The 26,258-nt window shown below is 38.0% G+C and overlaps 1 protein-coding gene and 1 non-coding gene across 2 annotated transcripts in view; both read right to left on the reverse strand.

Annotated features, from left to right (window-relative positions):
* CNOT1 (CCR4-NOT transcription complex subunit 1) overlaps window positions 1–26,258 on the reverse strand; it is a 111,224-nt gene that overhangs the window by 5,218 nt on the left and 79,748 nt on the right. The window contains exons 23-42 of the mRNA XM_044663095.1: window positions 23,530–23,760; window positions 23,281–23,421; window positions 21,737–21,916; window positions 18,796–18,912; window positions 18,076–18,186; window positions 17,562–17,639; window positions 17,130–17,307; window positions 16,212–16,342; window positions 13,289–13,585; window positions 12,460–12,600; window positions 12,253–12,357; window positions 11,448–11,567; window positions 10,332–10,523; window positions 7,873–8,015; window positions 6,898–7,006; window positions 6,615–6,784; window positions 6,044–6,275; window positions 3,200–3,448; window positions 2,130–2,293; window positions 1,824–1,941 (exon numbers count right to left, since the gene is read on the reverse strand). Of these exons, the coding sequence (XP_044519030.1) occupies window positions 1,824–1,941; window positions 2,130–2,293; window positions 3,200–3,448; window positions 6,044–6,275; window positions 6,615–6,784; window positions 6,898–7,006; window positions 7,873–8,015; window positions 10,332–10,523; window positions 11,448–11,567; window positions 12,253–12,357; window positions 12,460–12,600; window positions 13,289–13,585; window positions 16,212–16,342; window positions 17,130–17,307; window positions 17,562–17,639; window positions 18,076–18,186; window positions 18,796–18,912; window positions 21,737–21,916; window positions 23,281–23,421; window positions 23,530–23,760 (3,207 nt within the window). The remainder of the gene's footprint in view (window positions 1–1,823; window positions 1,942–2,129; window positions 2,294–3,199; window positions 3,449–6,043; window positions 6,276–6,614; window positions 6,785–6,897; window positions 7,007–7,872; window positions 8,016–10,331; window positions 10,524–11,447; window positions 11,568–12,252; window positions 12,358–12,459; window positions 12,601–13,288; window positions 13,586–16,211; window positions 16,343–17,129; window positions 17,308–17,561; window positions 17,640–18,075; window positions 18,187–18,795; window positions 18,913–21,736; window positions 21,917–23,280; window positions 23,422–23,529; window positions 23,761–26,258) is intronic.
* On the reverse strand, window positions 20,171–20,312 carry LOC123238489. The gene has a single exon (XR_006505652.1). It is a non-coding gene; the product is annotated as a small nucleolar RNA SNORA46 (small nucleolar RNA).

Genomic DNA, 26,258 nt, shown 5'->3' on the forward strand with positions numbered 1-26,258 from the left:
TTAGAGGGACAGCTGGGTGGCTCAGTGGATTGAGAGTCAGGCCTAGAGATGGGAGGTCCTAGGTTCAAATCTGACCTCAGACACTTCCGAGCTGTGTGACCCTGGGCAAGTCATTTAACCCCCATTGCCTACCCTTACCACTCTTCTGCCTTGGAACCAATACACAGTATTGACTCCAAGATGGAAGGTAAGGGCTTAAAACAACAACAAAAAAAAAACCTACATTGATTGATGGTCTAAACTTTAGACTCTAAAGCAGACCAATGACCTCAAATCAAATTACTTGGTTCTTCACAGCCTACTGACTTTTTCTTTTTAAACCCTCACCTTCTGTGCTAGTATCTATCCATTCAAAGACAGAATAATGGCAAGGATTAGGCAATCGAGGTTATGAGACTTGCCCAGAATCATTCAGCTAAGTGTCCACAGTCAGATTTGAACCTAGGTACTCCTGACTCCCAAGCCTGGCTCTCTATCCACTATCCACTTAGCTACCCCATCTCCTCACCTCTCAACACAAGTATCTACGCCAGTCTCACTAAACATTCCCACTTGGATGACCATTTAAATCTTCAATCCTATCAGTATCATCATAGCTTTATCACCTACTGTTAAATCTGACTTCATCACACTATGCAGATAATTGCTCTGGGTTTTCTCTTTATAGTGTTTTACCTAGACAACTTACTCCTCTCAGCTCTAATCCATGCCTAAAACATTATAAAGGGTTCTCAATCCATGACCCCTTCCATTCCCCCACCCCCACCTCTGACTGTCCTACTCCTCCCAACTCCCACCCCAAGTGTGACCCTAATTACCGACGGCCATTAATCCCCTGCTCAGTTCATACCACTTTATATAGAATGGCCATGCAGAGTTCATTTTAGCCACTTTCTATACTTCTTCCTAAATGTCCCTCTTTCCCGCTCCCCATCCTATCGAAACATCAATACCCAATTCAACCAATTCCCACCAACTCTGAAATCCTTAGTGCTTACAGAACAAAGACGGATCCAATAAAGGAGTTTCTTAAAGCGCTGCCTCTTTGTATATCCCGGAGGAAATGTCTATCATCTGAAAGCCCTGGCCAAGTGAAAAAGCACTTGATTTGTTCAAACTACATCACTGCGTCTAACTACCTGGGTGACCTTGGATAAGGCACTTTCCTCCTACATAAGATGGCACTGGATCTCTAAAGTCCCTGCTAACACTAAAAATCATATGAATCCAGAAGAGAAACCCTTACTCTTCCTCACCCTTCAAGATGAAGTTGAATTTCTTTGAACTTTAATACCTCCTGAGCAGTATGGTTTTACACAACTGATTTAGCACTCAATCCCATTCTGCCTTGTACTTTTTTATTTAACTTGACCGTTTTTTTTGTTTCCCTGACTAGCCAAGTTTTTTGGAGGCAGAATAGAGTCCCTGTCCTATCCTATGTACCAAAAAGTCCTTAAACATGGTAGACATACAATTTTATTGAAACAGAATTAAGAGCCAGTAAAAATATAATGGAAAGAGCTAAGGAAACAGAAGAGCTGAGATTCAAACTGATAACGGTGCCAAGTAAATATAGGTTGTCACCATCTTTGAGCCTCAATTTCCTTATCTCTGAAATACAAATAATGACTCCTACACATAGATAACATCAAATTTAACCAGATGAAATAAAATGAAAACCAGTTAACCACTTAACTCCCTGCACATCTTCAAAGAAAACTGTCAACACTTCCCCCAACCAGCTAGTTAAGAGAAATCTGCAGTTCATCCTAAACCTCATGTGATTACTGTCTTCATCTGTAGGAGACAGACTACAGCCACACCTTCTGCTGTGGTGTATGTGCCAGCATTCTTGCAATAAATATCCGATGTGAGATCAATTCAAGCCAGGCATACACAAAGCCTGGGGCTTTAGTGGGCCTCAAGATATGGAATGTATTGCTAGAAGAAAAAAAAACATTGATTAGCACACTTTTACTAAAAGCAGTTAGATGCTAACAGAAAAGTCATTTCATCTCCCTACAAGTTAAATATAACAAGCTACCAAGAAAAAAGGCCACAAAAAAATTGCACTCAAGGAGTGACATAACCAAAAGGCTCTTTTTTAAATGTTATGATTAAGCACCTACCAGAAAGCTGTCAGTGTCTGGAAATTAATGGTTTCCAACACATGTTCAGGAGCATTTAGTTCTAAGAGCAGCATGATGAAGATCCGGTGGTAGGGAAGTTGCTGAAACTCATTTTGTCGAACATCATGATCCTGGAGAAGGACACCCACCACTATACCAAGAACCTAAAGATAACAAAACATCAGGACATTAACATGGAATAAGTCTCCTGCATAGTTTTTCCCCCCACTCAGTCTTTTTTAAACAGTAACTTGGGTAAGTTTCAATTAAAAGGTTTGCTATAGGAGGCAGCTGGATAGTTCAGTGGATTGAGAGCCAGGCCTAGAGATGGGAGGTCCTAGGTTCAAATCTGGCCTCAGACACTTCCTAGCTGTGTGACCCTGGGCAAGTCACTTGACCCCCACTGCTTACCCTTACCACTCTTCTGCCTTGGAGCCAATACACAGTATTGACTCCAAGAAGGAAGGTAAGGGTTTAAAAAAAAAAAAAAGGTTTGCTATATATTTCTCATAAACAGTGAGCACCTAGAAACAAATGGATTTTGCCTAAACTCTCTTATAGATGTGTGCCATCCCCCACTGCCTCATTGACATCTGACTCCCTGGGTTTTTCTATTAGTAACAATCTATGATACTGAATGCAATAAGACAAGTTTTACTTCAGGGCACAAATTCTATCTGGCTAATATGCTTAACACTGAGCTCATGAACCTACATTCATTAACTATAACCAACAAGGTCAAGAGCCACACAGGATTCCTAAAGCTGGTCTTTGTGAACAAGGGAATCAAATGTCTAATATATACTGAGTCTAACATTTCTAAATTAAAAGCAAAAATCTGAAATCTGAACTTTCAAAATCAGTTCCTACTGGATCTAATCACTTAAATTATGATTGTTCCTTGGCTATATAAGTGAATATTACATATTTTAATAAGTGAATGATCTGAGCTAGGAAATCAAGTAGACATTATTAACTTTCTCCCTCACATTCATTCCCTGATCAGAGGTAAAGAACATCTTTCATAGCACAAGTACACATAAGGTAACTGGCCAACAAAGACAGACAACCTTGTTTAACAGGTTGATCTTGGTGACTGTATTAGTGGCCTCCCCTGAGTGCTTGACCAACAGTGCAATGAGTCGCACAAAGGCATCCAGATTATGGTAACACTTGGCCCGGATCATTGTGGGGTTAGCAGCAGGATTGTGTTGCTGCTCAGCCTGAGCCCGGTAGCTGATTTCAACACACATTTCGGTGCACAGACGAAAAAACCTTGTTATGAGGTCATCAGTCTTCAGGATTCCTTGCTGGTGCATCTGTTTTGGGGACAAGAAACAAGACCTAAATATGAGCCAACATAATCCAAAAAGCAGTTTTTAAACTGTTCAATAGTTAAAAATAAAAAAAAGGCTTCATGACTTAATACTAATCACAAGCTCTCTGCCCCTTCATAAACTCTTGAATAGTTATTAAAAGTAGTTTAAATACTCATTGCTGGGAGGCTGGCTTTCCCAGGACGAGCCCTCTGAGTTTAGAAAGGCTATTTCTCTGATGAACAGAGCTCACTGTCAGTATTACTGGGAGCCTTCACAAACTGGCTGAACTTGCCAGCGAATAAACCCCAACTGACACAGCCTCTGAGAATCCAGTCACTTATACACTATAATTCCAGGCATTGAAATGACTTCAGATTTGCAGTCTTTGAAAACAAGTCATTTCTTTATAACATAAAAATCCCAGAATTTAGTTGGTATCAGACACCACAGGATAAAGGTTTTATTCACTGGAATAGCAGGTTACCAGCTCTTACAGCAAATAGTTCAAACTTAATGGGAGAGCAGAGAATTTTGGAATGAAGGAAGAAGGCATAAATGGCAGCTTTAGAATGATAATTGCCTCCCCCATAGACTATGTGAATTACCAAGAATCAACTGTTAATTGCCTATTAAATTATATAAAGTCCTCTTAACCTGGGAGTATATATCTCAGGTCAACAGAATAAATTTCTTACATATTATTATTGATTTATCATCAAACTGCCATAGGAGGCAATGATCTTTAGGGAGCAAAACACCACAAAGTTCAATTTCAAAATGACTTTAGGAGGCACCAATGGAAAAGAGGGTTTGTTAAAAAAAAAATCATTGCATTAACATAGCTAGATACATATTAACATTTCATCCCAAATATGAATATAGACTATTTGTGTGTCTGACCTGTAGTAGAACCTTTCAAGCTCATACTGTTCTGATCAGCCACAGTCAGACACACTACACATAAACCCCAACACAGTAATGTCATTTTGGTCCTCTTTGAGTATGAAGGCAATAACAACATATTAACAATCCTAAGTACATAATAAAAGCTAAAATAAAAGGGAAGAAAGAATCCAACCCAAACAGGAAAAGGAATTTGCAAATTTCAGTGCACACAGGCTAGAGGTTTACCTGCTTCAGCAGATGAGGTTAAATTAATTCAATGAATAAAGGGAAATTTTTGCCACAACCAATAAGGCTACAAAAAAAGAAAAGCCCCACTGACTGGATTTTGTTTTTAACATGGGTTAAGAAAAACAGGAAAATGAAATGAAGGCAATGTCCAAATGTTATAATATAACAACCACATAAGAAGCCAGGTAACATAAAACGTACTATTTGGCTTTGTATGTTGGGGGGTGGAGATAGGGAAGTAGAGTATCTTGGGGAAAAGGTAATACTGCTAAAGTCAAAAGAAACAAGAGAACTGGAAAATGACATTAAAAGAATTTAAAATTCAACAAGTATTATTCTTTTTGAAAAGCCCAGGACAGTCAGCATAAGCATGTGACAGGTGCCACATTCATAAAACAAAGGAAACGGATCATAGGTACTTCTGTCCATATAAGAAGCCATAAATTTGGCAACCATAATAACTTTTCATGGGATTCATTTTAAGTTGTCTGTGGGGAGTGAGGGAGATTATATACATGAACCTTCCAGGGTTTTGAAGAATAACGTTTACCATGAATTAGTGTTGGCATTTAATCTTGCAAAAATAAATTGCATTTTAAATATATGCCTTATTAGTAGTTAACATGTGGCCTTGTATGACCTTGCTTGGAACCTGGGGAATAAAACAAGAAACCAAAGAAAGGAAGCTGACCACTCCATTCCACAAACTTTGTTGTTCGATCTCTCAGGAAGAGGATCTTTCTTTGCCAAGGTGTTAATGGGGCAATATAGTTAACATGAAGGCTTTAAATGTTTGGCAGTTAAGCCTCTTGGAGGGAAAAAAATGGTCAGAAGTATCCAACAGGGATAAACAACATGGAAATTTATGTTACACTGTGGCAATAAATTGAATTGTGTTTCTCCTTTTCATTGGTCACTGCCAATCAATCACATCAAGTACTACCCTCTATTAACCTTGCCCTAAATCAGTACCCTATTCTTGGCACAACCAGTTAAGAGTTCCAATTTAGAACAAATCTGATTTATATGAATAAAAATAATTTCCTAAAAGCCAATTTGCTTAAATTTCATGTGGAACAGGCTAGTTACTTTGCATACTATTAAATGTCCTGTCAGTCTTAAGTATTTTGGTTTCATTTGGTTAAGTGTATGGGATAAGGTTTTGCTTTAAAGAATTTCAACTCAGGAAACTAAAATTAGCCTGTAACCCCATTAAGTGTCCTAATTTTCTACAAGCACTCAGGGCTGCTAAGGATCTCACAGTAAAGCATACCTGTGACTAGATTCACTTAGCAGTCTCATGAGCCATAAGCATAGCCTACCCCTGACAAACTAGGACACAGCTAAAAGGATCCTTATATTTCTTGACTACACTAGCAGTTTCCTGGCCATCAATGACATCGGAGGCGCCACACCCCACTTATGCCGAATAAAAAGCACCTTTCTCTCCAAAAGCTCTACCTGTCCAACAAACGCAGAGAAGGCTTTGGTGCTGTCGCGGCCAGCCGCTGCTGAGTGGTAGAGGTTCACCCACTCCCGCAGCAAGTACTCCGCCTTCTCCCGCAAGCCCGGGGGATCGTCATACTCGGAGGCCTGCGAGATGCCCGAGTGCATCATGAAGTTGGGGCCCCCATGTGCACGGTCAATCATGGCCTCATAATTCGACCGCACCACTTCCATCAGCTGGGGCAACCTGGGGCCAAGAAATGCAGAGTGAGGGTCAAGTAAGGGATTTCTAATCACACAAGCACAGATCCCCAAGGAGCTCCCCAAAGGCAGTGGCCATCTCTTTTTTAATACATTGCTCCTTAGCACAGTTCCTCTGCATCACTGCCTCTAAATTCCCTGGGTGGTCACCTATTGGTCACAAGACCATCCCCATCATTTGGATTCAGTTATGCCACTGATACACCAACACAAGGCACAAAGTCTATTTGGCAGTAAAGTTCTCCCCCTTGAAAGATCCCTTTGCTCTGAGGCCTTCTAAATGTTGTAAATAAACAGAATTAAAAGCTAGCTCAGTGGTCCTCACCCTTCTGGGGCATTTCCTCGAGAGTGAGCATTGATCCTCATTAGTGTCTCAATGGTATGAAAAAGATCCGCCTCGGTCACATGGGCCACACTCCTTTCATCCACCAAAAGGATCTTCACCAACTGCATAGCAAATGCTACAGCCATGTAGTTCAAACCATTCTCCATTGACTGGTTAATAAGGAAACCACAAAATCAGTAAGGCAGAAGTCTGGGCAGAAAGGCTTTCCCCCCCACAAGGCACAGATTCTCCAGCTCAATCCAGTAAGAAATTGATCCCTTACCTGAGCCAGGTGAAGATCATACTGCTGCATATTAACTAGATGATTTCGAATCAATAGTTCCACGGCTTCCACATTATACTTATACTCATCCCGACACTCAATCAGGCATCTAAAAGAGGAATATTCTCTTTTAATGATTTTTTTGGGGAGGAGGGGGTCAGGGGAACACGGGAGCCACACTGGTTAGGACCTCTTTCAGGCCTAAAAAAATGTGTTCTAAATTCAAGAAATCTGGTGTACCAACAAATGCCTTTCACATTTTTAAGGCCATCCAGTATATGCACTACAGACTCAGTCCACACTCTGACCTACTACCATACCTCTGCTCACGTAGGTCCCACGTGCTGCCAGGAACAATGTCCTTCTGGGAAGTGTTCTTTCCTACTGGGCTCCTCTCCATCTTATAAAGTCCACCTCATGTGCTATATATGCTATATCTCCTTAATGAATTTTTTGATCCCACCTTGATAGCAAACCCTTAGACATCACAAAATATTTACAAAACCATAAGCTAATTCATTTATGTCATGTTTCTTTTCCCCCCTATGATATGCCATAAGCTCTATGAAGGCAAGGACGGTGCCTCAAGTAACCTTTATATCTTTCCTCCCAGCTCTGGCATCTAATAGAGAACTCTATAGTAAGAAAATGAATCTTTGTTCAAAGACTGGCTTTATGTCAAGTGAATCAGTAGATTCCGCTTAAAAATATTTAAGTACAGAATGCTGTGGTCAAAGCAATTGCTCATTCTTAAGCTATAATCTGCTCCCAGTGCAAAAATTTACATCTTTTCCCTCTTTCATACAAAGCTTTAAAAAGTTCAAGGATTCAATAATTTTCAGCATTTTTGAAAAGAAGTCTATAATTTATCTGTACACTATTGCATCGCACCAAAAAGTTTTCTAGAGGACACTTAAAACCCTGGACACCTGAAGGACAAATGTAGCTCAACTTCTCTTATATCCGGCTACTGACCTTGTGATCTGTTTGTTACACCACGGAGACCCATATGCACGGCCATCCTGTAATGCTTTCAGTACGAGGAGGTGACACTCCCGGTAACGTAGCAACAGGTCAGCATCTGCACCACTTGTGGCATCTAGCAAGCCTTCTACAGCCTACAGGACAGGAATAAAAATCAGTATGCCACATAAATTTAAATAAAGCCAGAAATAAAACCTACATTCAAACTACAACTCATTCCCAAGTGTTGTCAATGGTAAGGGGGTCACGAGGGTTCTGCATTCACTCTTGGTTTACCTCTAAATTTTTACTGTCTCTTCCCTGACCTATTTAAACAGTTATCTTCCTCATGTCTTGTGCCTTGAACTTTGTGCCCAAACCCATCCTTCCTTCCACACCTCTTTTTCTGCCAGAGGCATCAACCTCTTTCTGGCCCTTCACATTCATAATCTTTCTTGATTCCTCACTCTCACCTCATATATCCTATTGGATGCCATACTTTGTTTCTTTCTCTAAATCACCTTTCCCCTCACACAGCTACTTCCTGAATTTAGTCCCCCCCAACACTTCCCAGAATTACTGCAATAGCTTCTGAAGTGAGTATTATCTATCTCAAGTCTCTCCTTAATCCAATATACTTAAGACACTGCTGCTAAAGTAGTTACTCTTGAGTAGATCTAACTATGTCACCCCCCCCCAACACTCAATGAACCCCACTAAATCATTCACCCCATCTCAGATAAAATCCAAACTCCTCTATTTGGCTTTTAAATTCCTTCATCACCTGGATACAACTTATCTGTCCAGCCTCACTGGACATTACTCTCTCTCCTGTACCTTGTGAACCAGCAAACTTGACTCTGTTCCTCATATGCAATACTCCATACATCTCTTATCTCTTTGCCTTTGGCACAGGCTGCCTCTCTGAAATACATTTCTCCTTACCTCCACCCCCCAGAAAGTTGTGCTTAAGCCAGGTCCTGAAGGTAAAAAGGGATACTATTTCAAGTTTCTCCTCAACTCCCAACTACTAGTACCCTCTTCCCTTCCCCATTCTCTATTCTCTTTATATTCTTTATCTATTTATCTATTTGTTTCTTTGTTAAAATACAAGCACTTTACATGTCCTTTGATCCAGCAGTACCACTATTAAGGTTTGTATCCCAGATGTTAAAAAAAAAAAAAGGGGGGGGGGGGGGGGAGGTTCTGTTTGTTAAAAAGTATAGCTTAGGGGGCAGCTGAGTAGCTCAGTGGATTGAGAGCCAGGCCTAGAGACAGGAGGTCCTAGGTTCAAATCCGGCCTCAGACACTTCCCAGCTGTGTGACCCTGGGCAAGTCACTTGACCCCCATTGCCTACCCTTACCAATCTTCCACCTATAAAGTCAATACACAGAAGTTAAGGGTTTAAAAAAAAAAAAAAAGTATAGCTGAGCTTTTTTTGTGGCAGTAAAAAAATTAGAAAAAAGCAGGGGGTTGGGGGTGGGGGTGGAAGAGAGTGCCTCACCTGGGGAATGACTGAACAAATTGTAGTATATGATGGTGATGGAATACTATTATGCTATAAGGAATGATGAAACTGCTTGATTTCTACAAGAACTGGAAAGACTTATATGATTGATATGGAGTGAAACAAGCAGAACCAAGAGAACATGGTACATAGTAACTGAATTATTGTGAGACAATCAAATTTGATTGACTCTGCTACTAAAAGCAATGCAATGATGCGGGACAACACTGAAGGACTTATGAAAAAGAATGCTATCCACATCTAGAGAAAGAACTATGGAGTAAAAAGCCAGGGGAAAAAAATTGATTTATCACTTGTTTATATGGGCATTTGATTTGGGGTTTTGGTTTTAAAAGGGTATTCTATTACAAAAATAAATAATATGGAAAAAATGGGATTTGCGTGATAATATATGTATGACCCAGTGAAATTGCTTGTCAACTCTGGGAGGAGGAAAAAAGAGAAACCAGAATCATGTAACCATGAAACAAAATTTAAAAAATTTTAAATAAAATATAAGCACTTTAACATAAAGGTTATTTCTTTGAACTGTATCCTCAGCTCCTAGTATATAGTAGCTATACAATAAAAGTTTGTAGATTAATTTCATCCTAATCAAAAAACTATCTGTCCTCCATCTTGGTACAAATTCTTTGATGCCTAAGGCTCTAGCCAAACTTTATTCTAATTAATTTACTTCTCCTTATCTATCTTGGTTCTATAACTTATAAATCTTCCCTAAAGTAGAAGGCCCTACCATATCAATACAATTCTATCACTGATCTCTAACATAAAAAAAAATCTATATGACATATTTAATAATGCTTGACTTTATATGGGGGGGGGATGAGGGGAGGGTTTGAACACCTCAAAAATCTTATTTAGATATGTGAGCTATTAAATCAACGCCAATGAAAGGTTTCATTAGGACAAGGCCCATTAAACTACAGTGAATTAGCTGACCTTCTGCAGCAAGCCCAGGGCAGCAATGGCATCACGAGAGTTGCGAGACATGACGACGGCATCCAGAAGGCTCCGGAGAGCCTGAGACTGGGGGTTCATGGCCAAGGCTGGAGGGATAGCATGCAGGTGCTGCTCCAGTTCTGTGATACACTTTTCATAGATCTGTGCTACATCATCGGTAGCCCAAGCTTGCTGTTTCAAGAAAAGAAACCTTTGTGAATGACAATGCTTGAAATTCACTGTCATGTTACCTTACCGTCTTTTTTAAAAGGTGGCCCTACATGCTAATTTCTAATTAGAAAGAAATACAATTGTTTTAAGGTCATAAATAATAGCAGGTCATATTCATAAAGCACTTTCCTCACAAAATGATGAGTCTATTATGGAGGTAGTACCACCCACTGTTCTCATTCTATAGATAGAAAAGACCACAGCACATTAGGGCAAACTTCACAGAGCTGGTCAAGAAATGAGGGCTAAAACTCATCCTCAGATTAGAAACATGAACTTCTTTATCTAAATCCCAAACAAGGAGAATCTATATGAGTTCAAATGAAGCCTCCGTTGTGTGATCTCAGGCAAGTCACTTAACCCTGTTTGCCTCATTTTTTTTTTTCATTTATTAATTCAGGTAGATAAAGAAATGGCAAACCACTCATTATCTTTGCCAAGAAAATCCCAAATATGGTCACAGGGGGTTTGGACAGGATTTAAAAATGACTGATCAACAACTAAATTGGGGGTAGCTGAGTAGCTCAGTGGATTGAGAGCCAGGCCTAGAGACAGGAGGTCCTGGGTTCAAATCTGACCACAGACACTTCCTAGCTGTGTGACCCTAGGCAAGTCACTTAACCCCTATTGCCTAGCCCCTACCACTCTTCTGCCTTGGAACCAATACATAGTGATGATTCTAAGGCAGAAAAGCAAGGGCGAATGGAATGAATGTATGAACGAACGAATGAATGAATGAGTATATAAATGGAAGTGATGAAGAACATTTTTTTTCCTCAATCAAAATTAAGGTTCCAGAACCCAAGTAATCTATGAACTAGCTAATGGAACATATTCATATTCATAATGATTAATGGTTCAATTCAAGTAAAGTCAGTAACTTGCCTTCATAGGCTGGGCTAAAAATCCTGTAGGTTGAGTTAAATCATTAGTGGGCAAGAAGCCAGGAACATTGCGTGCAAACTCTTCATAAACAGCCAGCTGTTTTGGGTCTACACCACCAACCTTTGGAGAAAAAGTAATAACGACAATGATAATGAGATCTTCATAGGATGGAAAGTATTCTCAGCTAGGAAAATTACAAAAGCAAAATCCCCAAAAGTTACCACTTGAAAAAGTAAAGATTCCACACCCAAGACACATTAATCTTACAAATTTACAAATAAACTATCCCCCCCCCCCAAAAAAAACAGCTTGCTGTTTCAAGAAAAGAAACCTTCGTGAATGACAATGCTTGAAATTCACTGTCATGTTACTGTCTTTTTTAAAAGGTGGCTCTACATGCTAATTTCTAATTAGAAAGAAATACAATTGTTTTAAGGTCAGAAATAAATAGCAGGTCATATTGGAAATACTCTGGTGAAAGCAGGAAAAAAAAATTTTTTTTTTTTTATTGATCAGATTTTCACCTTCCTGTCAGGACTAGCACTAAAACATTATGAATACTAAAAGACATGATTAGAGGGAGACAAAAATAGTAATAAACAAGCAGATAAGTGCCAAAAAGGTGTGTGACTTAAATACTTCAACATTCTTCCAATCTCCTTTACAAATATCTTGGGAGTAGCAGAAGATTCAAAGTAATGACTATTTTAGGAACAGTTTAATTCCCCTCAACCATTCCATATTACCATTCTACTTGGATATGAAAAGCATGCAGGAGGAAAAGAGATGTGGCTAAGATGCTGACCTTCAGTCTGATCTGTTCTGGCATCCGCTCTGCCTGGTACGTCAAAACAACAGGATCGCAGTACCTGCGCCCCTCCTGCCTTGCGTGCTTTCGAAGTTCAAATTCCTACAAACAAAAATTTTACTAGTTAAGTTTTGTTAGAAGGCTCCTGCTAGAAAGTATTACTTCACCGAAAGCTCTTAAAAAAGCAGCTACCAAAGCACTTACAGTTGCTAGCCTCTTGTCCATCTCTGGACCTGCTTTTTCTACCGCAGTCTTCTGAATAAAGCAGCAGGCCAATTCACAGTTGTCCTGGGCTAGCTGGGCTGCTGCCTGTTCCATCATTTCCCTCTGCTGGGGGGATGCAGCCTATTAAAAAAAAGAACATGATGTTATGATTTCGTTAGCATTTTCCACTGGAGAAAGAAAATTGCTTGAATAACTGAGCCAAAGCATCTATATTATTTATATTAAAAAAAGGTGCGTTATACTATAGAAATAAAATGACTAAAAACTCAAAAAATCTTTAAACAAAAGTAACTTCCATGAAACAAGCTAGCATCAAAGTCAAAACTGTCAACAATAAAATTTATAGTTATGAGTTGAATTAAATTAACTACTAAAAATAAATCAATGAGACACAGCAATGACCCCTCCTCCTACCCTCCAGACTAGTCCTCAGTATGTTATAAAGAAGTGCAACTAGGTATAGCTCAGTGAATAGAGAGCTAGGCCTAAAGACCAAAGGTCCGGGGTTCAAATCTAGCAATGGATACTTCCGAGCTGTGTGACCCTGGGGTAATCACTTAACCATTGCCTATCCTTTACCAGGTCTTCTTTAGAACCAATATATGGTATTCATTCTAAGACAGAAGGGATTTTTTTTAAATAAAGAAATGGATGGATTCTCATTGCTGTCACTGTACATAACCAAAAGGTCAACAAAACTTTTTAAAAAAGAAAATGAATCTCAATTTAGAGAAAAATCTTACTTCCCTCTCCAAAATATTAAAGACAACTCATCATTAGCGCATATGGTTATAATTTCTGCACTTACTCGTAGTGCTGTGGCAAAGCTGTTTTTCAAGTTGGTAGCTATGCTCATGAGTAAAGGCTCCCTGCAAGTTATCATAGCCATGCCAGCCGTAAGGTTCCTCATCATGTGATGAGCCGCTATCCGCATGCGTGACTCCTCTGAGTCCAGTGCAAAGTCTTTCCTGACAATCTGCTCACAAGTTGTCATGGCGATCTTAATTGACCGATCCACCACTGGGTGAACAAGCTCTTGGACAGCACGTTCGATAGCTTGACGTACACACTGTTTCAATTGTGGATGGGCCTGAAACAATGGAATCTGGAACGAAGAAACACCAAATCAAAAGCTAGATAACCAATTAAAACCAAATATTTAAAAAGTAACTGTGACACATACTTTTTGAATTGTTTTCAAAGTTAAAATGATGAAACTAACAAATAGCAAATCGAAAAAACTTGTAACTAAAATAACTGGTGTATTTCTACCTCAAACTATCCATTAGAAAACACTTGAGATGTTAGTAACAAAAACAGAGTTCTCCCTTAGTTTGCCATAATTAAAGTCTTCATTAAAACTAAATTCCAATTTCTAATGAGGCAAATTTGAATTCACATAAAGCAAAGTTTCTACCTTTTGATTTTATTGAAATTTATGACTTGTCAAGTAGGATACTTTTTGTTTTTGTTTTTTTTAACAGTTGTCCCTTTGGGACCTTCATACTTCATTAACCTTACAATAAACAATCCTTTTAAGAGAGCAAATTTACCATGTACCAAATCTGGCCTTGAATGCTTCCTAACTGTATGACCATGGACATGTACCAAAGTTTCTATTTTAGGCCTTTTGCATCATTACCTGAAAGTTCACTCTCATACCATAATAAATTCAAATTTGGCCTCCTTACTAATTTTTTGCTTGCTAATGAAAGCCTTTTTCAATTTGGTATTGCAACAAACACAAACACCCACTTTTGGAAATGATGTAGAAGAATTCAACCTATTAGACAGTCAAGAGCACTGCTTTAAAAGTCAGGTAATGTGAGCTCTATCTTGTCCTGCTCTAAGCTGTGTGATGTTAGAAGTTCTTAACCTTTCTTGAGCTATTTTCGACTCTCTAAAATGAGTTTAACTAGTTGATCTCAAAGGAACCTTCCAGCTCTAAAGTTCTATGCATAACCCTAAGTACACCTCAGTATAATTTCCAGATTGCTCCTTTCATTGGGAACATTTTTGTTTCCCCATGATGATTAGGAAAACTCTTTTTATTGTAATCAGAAAAATAAGAGCTTTTATACCATAGCATGGTACTATCTATGAAGCAGTTAAAAGTCTGTGTGTGTGTGTGTGTGTGTGTGTGTGTGTGTGTGTGTGTGTGTGTGTGTGTATGCATATGCGCATGTACATGCTCATGGTGAAAGGGGTGAATAGAACATGATGGGGAAGCTCAGGTGACTGTCCTAATCTACAGATTGCCTACCAAACAAACTTTACATTTAGGATTCCAGCTAGAAGCTGAAATCACTAACCCCTACCTCAAAATGAGGATGAAAATTTTAAGGTGAATATATACAAAGATAAGCTCAGTTCCAGGTATCTGCCAGAAGAGGTAGAGACTTAAGACCAGGCTCAGAAGACCTTCTGATTTGGCTTGCCAAGACGAGCCAAGTGGGAGAGGAGAACCTGAGAACCAACATTAAGTAATAATTTAATTCATCCTGGGGCTCACCTTTGCAAAAAAGCATTTAAAATGCCACAATCCATGTTAACTACTTGTTAAATTTTTAAGTATAGAAATGTAAAAGAATTTGTGCCTCAAAAGCAGCACAAGGGCACAGAATGATTTCCAATTCTTTTAGCTGATGAGACGGCAGTAAGCTGATTGAACAGTCATGGGCTACGTCAAGAGCTCAAACACTTCTGGGAGAATATAGCAAAGGAAATGGAGAGTAGATAGAAACCAGATTTCCTGAAAAGCTAGTTACCCAAATATATAAAACAACAGATTTTGTTTTAAATTGTCTTAATTATAATGGCTATTTTAAAAAATATTCTGATTATTCTGTATTACAGCAATTACAAATTAAGGGAGAAAAGGAAAAGAAAATAGCATTTAAGCTTATACAAAGTTTAAGATGCCTCTTGAAAAAAGTCTCATTTTAAAAAAATAAATTATCATGGCTCTCAATTTAATTCCCTTAAGGTAAGCTATATTATGTGAAATTGCCAGTCACTGAAGGTCACACAACTGCTGGTGCCTCTCAAACTCCTTAGTTGAAGAGTCAGACAATATCCAACTATTCACACCGGTGAGTCACCTCACCAGTTTTCTGCCCAAACCAGCTTGCCACTTCAATGCTGTTCCTTAGTCTCCTCTTTAGTGGAGTTGAAGCACACTTTTCCGAATGAATGCCAATGATCTGGCATCCTGACACTCACCAAGCTGGTCTCCTACGTTCCATTTCCTTTATTTCCCCGTCTCCCTTTCCCATCCATAAGTTTTACATCTTTCTCCCTTACTCCCCCCAAAATGTCTTGGACCAAGTTAGGCCTGAAAAGGGCAGATAAATTAAGCTGTCCTCAGTACTTATGACGCTAAAAGAAAAAGGAGGTAAGATACAAGGGAAACAAAGAGTCTGCCTATCTAAAAATAATTTAAAAACAAATAAATCCCTTGCCTCCTACTATGAACAATTATCAAAACCTAAAAGCCTCCCTCCACATACTGTAGTTCCAGAGCCCTATCAGTAGACAATAATAACAAGAGAAGAGTTCAGGGAGAAAAGGATAAAAGAAAAGGATAGAGAACCAACACTGTATGCTTCCAAAGATCTTTTTGTAGGGTGGGGGGAGACGATTGCCAAAAGAGGATGAAAAGATGCATGGGGAAGGGAGAAAGGGAAGAAACACCTTTTAAAATGAAGAGAAGGGTAATGCTGGTAACTTACCGTGGGATTCAAAGTAATGTGTGGTGCCAGACCTCCTAGCGAATAGACATTGATGTCATGGTAGCTGTATTGAGGCTGTGGAGGAACAGTAGCTGTACAAGTGGTGCTGGTAGCTGGTGTGGTAGAAGTAGCTTGATACAAAAAGAAGGGATAAAAACTAAAATTAGCACTTAGAAAATAGAGCAAGTGTTTCACAGAAGTTGTTGAGTAGTTCTGAATTTGAACTTTATTCAGAATAAAGTAATTACCTGGATTGCTAATTTGGAAAAAAGCCTGGGGCATAGACCCATTCTCAGGAATTCTGCCTGTTACACATGAACAGGTCTCTAGATCTAGATACCCCTAAGAAATTACACTAATAACTTCACCGGAGGAGTTCAAATCCCTGGAGTTACAATGCCAATGACACACAGTGAAGCCCCAGGGCTGAGAAGCCCTGACAAGGATATCAGGCTGAAGAGCTTCAAGCTACATGGGGATTAAGAATATTCTTCCCAGTTTCCAGGTGACACTTAAGCTGCTCTGGCCACCAAGACCATCTTAATTCAGAAATAAATCCCTTTTGTTCACTATAGAATAGAGCCCAAGACTGAGGAATAACATATATCCCACTTTTGATTTCTAAATTCTTATGGACAGTCAACTCTTTTTCAACACTGAATAGTAATGGACTTTCTACCTAGTCAAGAATCTTAGGTGTACACATAAACACATGCATATGTTTTAAACTTTTGATGGGGGGAAAAAAAACAAATAAAATTTATAAAATCAGTATAATTGAAATCTTCCATGAAAATTTGGAAGGTGCTTCAAGATTCTAGAATACCCTGAATATCATGGATCCCATGTTTCAGATATGGAATATAGTCAAAGAGATGTGAAAGGCAAGGAAAACATGCTTTTCCTTATTGTACTCACTGGTGGTTGTGATGGGAGGAAGTGCCTCCGGTTGCTTGACGTCCTTTTTAGGGGCAGAGAGCTGCTCTTCTAAGTTTTTCAATCTGTCCTTGTCTTTCAGGAGGCTCCCAGGTTTTAACTCATTGATGTCCAGAGAAAGATTCTTGCAGAGCACCTCAATCTCAAACTTCAAGTTTAACTGCATCATTACAATTCAATTAGATTTCAAACGACTAAATCCCAGCTTCACTCACTCTATCCACTAATTTGTCTCTCATCCCACTGAGCTTGCAGACTGCCTTGAAAAGGACAGGGATATAACCAAAATACGAGGGCTACTATATCACAAAACACTGGGTTTTATTCCCCATTACATATAAATTACACAAAAGCATCAGTTTCTTAGGTTTTGTACCAAAAAAACAATATAACAATAAAAATAAATACATTTACCTTTAAATCATGTTCTTGGTGAAGTTCAGCTAGTACATTCATAATGGCCATTGTCCAAGGATTTGGTGGCCTGAAAACCTAAAGAAAAAGCAATAAATTGATAAAACTGAATATTTTACAATATCTATGCAGTTATACAGTATGGGCATCATTATAGACATAATCATGTACAAAATCTATATGCATTAAAAAAGGATAGGGAAACTTCACCATTGCTTAAGTCTGAGTCCCAATTACATGGTGAGGAAAGAGTGAGGGCCAGATCAAAAGTTTTTTGTCTAAAATCATACAGCTTATGACAGATATAGGATAGGACATATACATAAATGAACATGATTATCAGGTCTATTGTTCTTTCTGGTGTACTGAGATACTAAAAAGGCTTTAAAGTAGTATTTTTATGCCTCTGCACAGAAAAGGAATCAATTCTAATGTCAGTTGTACTTAAAAGTTACAAGGGGCAATGATTATGATCCTCACAGTGTCTCATTTAAAAATATGAAGTTTTTCTTACCACACTCCGAACACTGGATTCTAAGACTTTGGCAACAAAGGGCACCACGTACAACAATTCCTGCTGTCCTTTAACATAAGCTTCCAACAGCAAAGATTTTACATCTAAGTCCTGAAAAAAACATGAAAATAATATTTGTCTACACAGAAGATATATGTAGGTATATTTAAAATATATTAATTAAAAGATAAATATTAATATACAATACTTATGTCTCTATAACACAATAATTTCTATTTAGGTCACTTAAGTATGCATAAAGCACACATGAGTGAAAGACATTAATAAGAAACTACAGGAAAGAACTCGAGATGAAATGTTTCCCACATCTATTATGTCCTATCAGGCTTCTTTCCAGAAGCAACATACCATAGGATAAAACTATATCACATGTCTCGCCTACAATAATGTGAACAATCAAGGAGCAGAGATTCCAAGTGTTTACTTGTCCCAGAAATCCACCAATAAACTATAATTTAGACTAAAAAGTCATTAACAGCAGCCAAGACTTCACTAAATTCATATAACATTTAAAGATATTTAGAGAGCATAAAGGTCAATTCGACCTTCTCATGGAATGAGAAGGCTCAAGGTCAGGAAGGCAAAAATACTCTCCTAGAGCCCCATACTCAGAGAATGCCATAGATGAGGCTAGATTCCCAGTATGAAGCCTCTACATCAAAGCCAGAAAAACAGTAAATGTTTTTAATGGAAACTCACTGTGTGCAAGATGGGTTTGTTTTTGGCTAGTGTGATCATCCCCAGCCAGTGGCCCAAGTTCTTCAGCAAGGAGCGGTCTGAGAAGTTGGCTGCAGCTTTATCTGATGTCAGAAGTACCTAAAAAACATATTTTTAGAATGGAAACAGGCATGAGGATGAGACATGGACATGTAGTAAGGAGAATAACTACTTCTCTATCCTTGTTTTTTTAGGTTACAAATGAAATAACTAAGAGTAAGACAACACACTTCCCAAATCAAGTTTTCTACCACCCAGCATTTCTACACAGCACCATTAACATAGGCCCTTCTTTCTTTTTTTCTTTTTAAAATTTCCATACTGTTCATTGTTGTAAGAGAATACTCATATAAAACCAAAGCCCCAAAACATAAACTAAAAGTGAAAAATAATATGCTTCTGCATACTGACTCCAACAATTCTTCCTCTAAAGGTAGGTATAGCATTCTTTGTCATAAATCCGTCAGAATTCTCCTAGATCCTGTATTGCTAGGTATAGCTAAGCCTTTCACAGTTGATCATTGTACAATATTGCTATTACCATGTACAATGTTCTCCTGGTTCTGCTCATTTCATTGTGCAATCAGTTCATGTAAATCTTCCCAGCTTTTTCTGAAATCCTGCTCAACATTTCTTATATAGCACAATAGCAGTTTGTTGTTTCCCTTCTAATCTTGGTTATACTGGCTTTGTTGGTTTAAAAAAAAACACAACTTTTAATTTAATAGTCAAAATTATTCATTTCACACCTTATAAATGTTCTTTATCTCTTGTTTAGTCATAAATTCTTCCCTTCTCCATAGATCTGCCAAGTAAACTATTCTATGCTCTCCTTATTTTACTTATGGTATCACCGTTTATAATCTAAATCATATACCCATTGTGACCGTATCTTAATATAGAGTGAGATATTGTTCCATACCTCCATTTTGGCATGCCCTTCTTTCAAGAGAAAAATTTACATTCTGAAAACTTTTGAGTTGTTAAATTGGCCTCATTTCCAATCTACTTTGAAAAACCAGAGCCAACTCTCCTAAACTTAAGAGTAGTGCCAATAAAACATCCGGGGGGTTGGGGGGCTGAGAGTGAAGAAAAATTTAAGTAGAACAATACCACTGAAGTTATTCAGGACATTCTACTATTCTAAAGAGATTTTAACCACCTCCTTCAATAATGAGAAGTATACAAAACAAAGTATAACTATTTGCCCTGTGCCTATCCTTTCCCTACCCTTTCAGTTTGTGTCTCATCTGCTGTTGTGATACTAAAGTTCCTGACTTCAGACTTCTCTAGATTATTCTTTATCTGGGTATTCATTGGACCCAATCACATCTGCTCTAAAAGCTGCCCACAACAGTTATGTTCCTTAACACCACCATCAAAGCACAAGCCGAATGGACTATCAGCTATGCAAAGACAGGAGCTAAGGGATTCTTTAGCACTACAGCGTAACCTAATGTGGTAAAAAATTTCCATCAATAGGTTTAAAAAATAGTGCCTTAATATGGGCAGTTTATTTGGTGCTTTCCAAAAAGTGCTCCCTAGTATCTCAAAGAAAAAACGAAGTAAAGACACTTGTGTTTAATGAGCAATGCTAAGACAAGCTAATACCTTTTCCACACTCCCATGCTGTTTTTTTAAACAAGAACTTCGCATGTGACTGATTTTAGACAAGGTGAAGAACTTAGGATCTCCTTGATGGACATACACCTGTGCAGTAGTTTCAACTGTGCCACTGACAACTTCTTGAAAATAAAAGGACTCGGTGTCTATGACAGCACCATATAAAATGAAGTGGCTATACATAAATGAGAAAGGTTTGACAAGAAGACAGGTAAGACTGGGAAGAGGGTACTTAGTTTGTGACTCTAACCCTGTACTGAAAAAGCTGATAGTCAATAAAGTACTTATTACATTTAAAAAAAAAAAAAAAAGGCTAAAAGTACAAGACTCACTGCATCTAGAAAATTTGTAATCTCACACACACACACACACACACACACACACACACACACACACACACACACTCTCAGTTATTCAATATGCCTAAGATACAAGGTATACTCTGCAGAAAAATACCCTAATTACATGCATTTGGGAGAAGATAGGTACCTGTATGTACATAATAATCACAAACTTTAGCTAAAAGTGCTAAGAGTTTATACCAGGATATTTAAACTAGAACTATAATATATCTACTTTCTAAATCAATTACTAACAGTGTATAATAAGCAAACCCTGGGCCAAAAAGGATGGAATTCATTTTAAGCAAAAAGAGTTAACTCAAGAAAGGTTCAAAGGTGGGTAACTAAAGAATGGCTTACCTCAATCTAGCCACTGTTATAATGCTGACATATTAAAATCATAACTCTAAATAAACTAATTTTTAAAAACAATTTTAAAAGACTTTTTTTAAAGAGCAGTGTTGGTTTTCAGAGAAGGGAAAAGAAAATGATTGATTAATTTTCTAATACTTCAATTTTAGGAGTGAAAGTATAGACAGATTCATCAAAAATGCATCTCATTCTGAGTAACTACCCAAAAGGTGACCAATTTTAAAATAGCACACCTAACTCGAAAGAGCAAATGGTAAATTTTGTGATATAAAAGGTACCCAAGAATATTATTAAATAACCCAGAATATTCAAATTATGCTATAGAAATATACATGATATGATATGCTATGTGTTGCAAGATCAGATCACTGGCCTAGTATTTAGCCACCAGGGAAAAATACAAGAAGGCTTCTAAGAAATTGAATAATAATTATTATTTTTAATCTATTTTAGCTAGGAAGAGGGAACAATTTACTCTCTCGGGGCACAAACTATATTAAAAAAGTACATTTTCTGATTTAAAACAGGGTTATAAGAAGAGACATAAGTAGAACAAATAGAAATCCTATAAAAGACTGACAACTCACTTTGATATTTCTGTAGGTCTCATTCAGAACCATCTTATTAAATTCAGGATTCTTCAGAGTATCAAGGAAATTTGAATACAGGCTGTGAAAGTTCGGCTCAATACTGACTCTCTTCATGACAAGATATTGTGAAACCCAAGGCATAAACTCCTCTTTCACCGTTTCCTTCAGCTCCTCAACCTAGGCCAAAGGAATTGATAAGAAAAATAGTGACCTACATGAACAAAAACTCAATGGTCACTTTCAAATAATTATGATGGCATTTTCTGAAAGAAAAATGCCACCACTGTTTCATATTAAATGCTATTATTGTGTTTACAAAAAACACACTTGATACAAAAAGAATTCAACTGTAAAGCTAAATGCATCAGAAGCTGGGAGGCAATAAGTCAACAAGACACTGTGTGTGCAAGGTACTGCTATGAGAGCAAGTATTACAATTATAGGCTAAACTAGTTCCTGTTTTCATTTTCCCACCCAGCCACACCATTTTGGGATTTCTCTGTGAAACCCCCATCCCCTCAGATACTTTCCCCTCTCCTCTATTTCATCTTCCTTTTCTATAGATGGTAAGCTCCTTGAGGGCAGGGATTATCTTTGCCTTTTAGTTGCATTTATTCCCCTAGTGCTTGGCACTTTGCTTGGACCAGAGTAGACACTTATTAAATGTTTACTGATGATGGGACTAAAGGGGCTCACATTCTAATTGAGACACAAATAATTGAGTACATTTAAAAAAACACAAGCTTTAGCAGCTTAAAACTACACTAAGGCTTTTGGGTCATCTTATATGTAAGTAGTGGGAAGCAAGTAAACACTGAGAAAAAAGTAACAGTAGCAAGGGATGTTTGCAAAATTCTATACCTGAAATCAAAACTTAAGATCAACTGTCTAGAATTTTTCCCCCCAATGAAATAACTATTTGTAGATTGACATATTAATATTATGTCCTAAACATAAAACAATTCAGTCAGATCTCCCTGCTTTTAAAGTACATACCAGTAATGTCAAATTACAAAATATAAACTGAAAGGAAAATATTTGTTTTTTATTTAAAATGAGAATGTGTTGTTTTTCAATAACTATATCTCAAGAAGATAAAGTAGAAATTGACACCTGTGGGTGAAAAGTGGATCTTCTAAAAAGTAAAAACATTTCAATAGACCTTAACAGATATTTTGTGAAAACATATGTCAAGTCAGCAAAAACTTACGACAGTACAGAAAATAAAGGAATTAGGGTGATTCAAAACATGGTTCTGCTTCTTCCTACTTGTGTGACCTTATGTAAGATTTCTCCTATGTGCCTGGGATTCATCCCATATAAAATAAGACTAGAGGTCCTCTGAAAATGATCCTGTTATTTAAAATTTAGACACATATCTCTTAGACTATTAATTAAATGGCCTGGAAAAACAAATTCATAATATAGGACATCAGAACCAGAAACTGAAAGCAGTAACATAACCTGCCCCCAAGAGTTCACTGAAATTATTAAGGGAAAATTCACATTCATTATGGATCAAAGAACCAGGGCATACTCACCTTCTGTGTCATGTTTGACTGAGAAAGGTTGTTGAAGATGAAAGCAATTTTTTCCTGGACATTTTCTGGAGGCTCCACAATTCTCTCAGTTTGGTCCGTGGCCACCAACAATGTATCAATATTTGTAGTATTAATAGAGGGCTACAAGTGAAATGAAACAAAATACACAAAAGTTACCCCAAAATGTTCATGCTACTATTCCTCTTAGTATAACTACTTCACAGCTTAAAAACGGAAGCATTCACTTACTGGCACATCCTTCTTGAAGCTAACACCTGTGGGCCTTGTGATTGTGATGGTTTTGGCCACAGTGGTAGTTGTTGAGGTGGTCACGATAGTGCTGACTTGACCAGCAAGAGGAGCTTTTGCTGGAACCTGGGCCTGGGCCTGGGCCTGGGCAAGTGCAATACTTCCAGGGGTGGTGATGGAACCCTGCATTTTCACAGGAGGGTCTCTAGATTGCTGTCCATATTCAATATACTTTAAAAAGGACAAAAAGCCAAGACAAATTCATTAGGTTGGAGGACATGAGAGTGAGAAGAAAAGGAAAGGATAAAGACTTGTTAATTTGAACATTTTTCAGTATCTTCCTAATATACTCCCTCCTTCTGTCCTCTGGCACTGCCAGCACCCTAGTGAAGACTCTTCTCCTAACCTGCCAGGAAGGGTCTGCCTACCTCATTTCTCCCTATTCCAATCTATCCTCCATCTGATCTAGTCAGCCCCTCCCCACCACACTCAATGAAGTCCAGTGACTCTATCACCAGCAGAATGTTAGATTTAAAATCAATATCTTCAAAATTCTTATTTTCTATGAAGTTTATTGATAATCACTTGAAACAGAAAAGATAGATAAGCAAAATGCTCTCTGGAATTTCAAGCCCTTGATAACCTGGCTCTGCTCCTACACACCTTACTCCTCCATGTGCTCAGGGATCCAGTGACACTGGTCTCCCGGGCTGTTCCTACACAAGACAGTCCACCTCCTGACTCACTGGCCATCCTCCATTCCTAGAATCCTTTCCTTTCCTTGTCTCTGCCTGCTGACTTCCCTGTTTTCCTTCAAGTCTAAGCTCAAATCCCACTAACTCCAGCTTTTGCCAGTCCTCCTCAATGCTAATTCTTTTTCTCTGAGATGATTTCCAGTTTGCCCTGTATATACACTACTTGTACACAGCTGTTTTTGCATGTTAGCTCCCCTGATTAGACCATGAGCTCCTTGAAGTATCATCTTTGTCTTTCTTTGAATCAGTAGCACTTAGCATCTAGGCACAGTCAATACTAAATAAATATTTGTTGAACTGATTTCTTTTACTTCTCCAGCCATCTGTACTCCTTCAGATAATGATTCTACCCTGGCATCATAATTACTCTTTCTAGAGATTAACTGTAATGTAGTTAGGAAAGAGAACTGAAAAGGTTTTCACTGTGGTGCTACTCTTACCATCTTAAATCCTGATATTAATACAGTAAAGACATGTAATGGAACCACCCTCTGATTATCTTTTTTTACTAAAGAAAAAGAGGTCAGTATTAGAACATTTAGCCAAGTGGCAATTTGATCAAAATGCTTATTCATTAAAATCTCTTAAAAATTCTCAAAAATTGATCATCATTAAAAACTGATGCCCAAACAAAACAAGATTAATTATAATGAACAATCTTGATGATAGAGATCAAATAAAGAAAAATGTACCACCACTAATCCCACCACAAACAGCCCTAACCCCGTGGGCTGGAAGTGGGGAGATTATAGGTAGAGAATATTTTCCATACTGTCTGATAAAGTCCTCTTTCTTTACTGACTGCTTAATTTTCTTTGTTACAAGGGAGAGTTCAATGTGGGGGTGGAAGGCTAAATATAAAAAACCCAAATGATCAATAACATTTTAACACAATCCTTTCACAATGAATCTTAATCACAGAAATGGTAGGTACTTGCAATGCATGCAAATCAGCCAAGGAGAGTTTCAGACACTTAGTTATGTCCAACTCTTTGTGAGCCCATGGCCTATTACCTTCAGGATTTATCATTTCCTTCTCCAATGAATTAAAGCAAACAGAGATAAATGACTTGCCCAGTGTCACACAAATTACCAAGTGCCTAAGACTAGATTTGAATTCAGGAAAGAGTCTTCCTGACTCCAAGCCCAGCAATACTCTTTCCATAGAGAGACCTAAATCCTTCAAAGGATTAAACGAGATAAGTAACATTTCTAGCCTTCATAAAAAGTGTGACAATTAAAGAGCACAGACAGAAAGAAGAAATACATCATTTGGGTAAATAGTTTACACGAATGAAAGGAACAATAGAGTAGCCATGGGGACCTTTAATTATACAAATGTTGTTTGAACTCTCTGCTAAAAACAAATCAGCCTATCCCAAATCTTTCAATTAGTCAACAAGCTCTCACAGAACTAGAGGGAAAAGAAGAGAAAATTCACTGGGCACCTCCTGAAACCCCAAAACGAAAACCTTCAGGAAAAACATAGCCAAAATTCAGAGCTTCTAGGATAAAGAAAAAAATACTATAAACAGCCAGAAAGAAAAATTCAAATACCAAGGAATCAGAGTCAGGATCACATAACTAAAACATAGCAAAAAGTATGAAAAAGGAGCAGAGAGAATTTGGAAAATGACATTCCAAAGGCAGAAGATACAGGATCATAACCAAAAATAACTTACTCAGCAAAACTGAATATGATTTAGGGAGGAGAGCGAGATGAATAAATTAGACCTTTAATGAAAGAGACAACTTCAATGAATTCCTCATAAAAAGACCAGAGTTGAACAAAACCTGAAATGCAACACTATATTCAAGAGAAATATAAAAAGGCAAACATAAGCAAGCAATCGTAAAATTAAAAGGATCAAATGTTTAAAGTCTGATGAAGGAGAGGACACAAGTGTTCCCTCAAAACTCTAATATCAGGGAGCTGAGTGGCTCCACTGAATGAGAGCCAGGCCTAGAGATGGG

The sequence above is a fragment of the Gracilinanus agilis genome, chromosome 2 (genome assembly GCF_016433145.1).
Source record: "Gracilinanus agilis isolate LMUSP501 chromosome 2, AgileGrace, whole genome shotgun sequence".
Lineage (NCBI taxonomy): Eukaryota > Metazoa > Chordata > Mammalia > Didelphimorphia > Didelphidae > Gracilinanus > Gracilinanus agilis.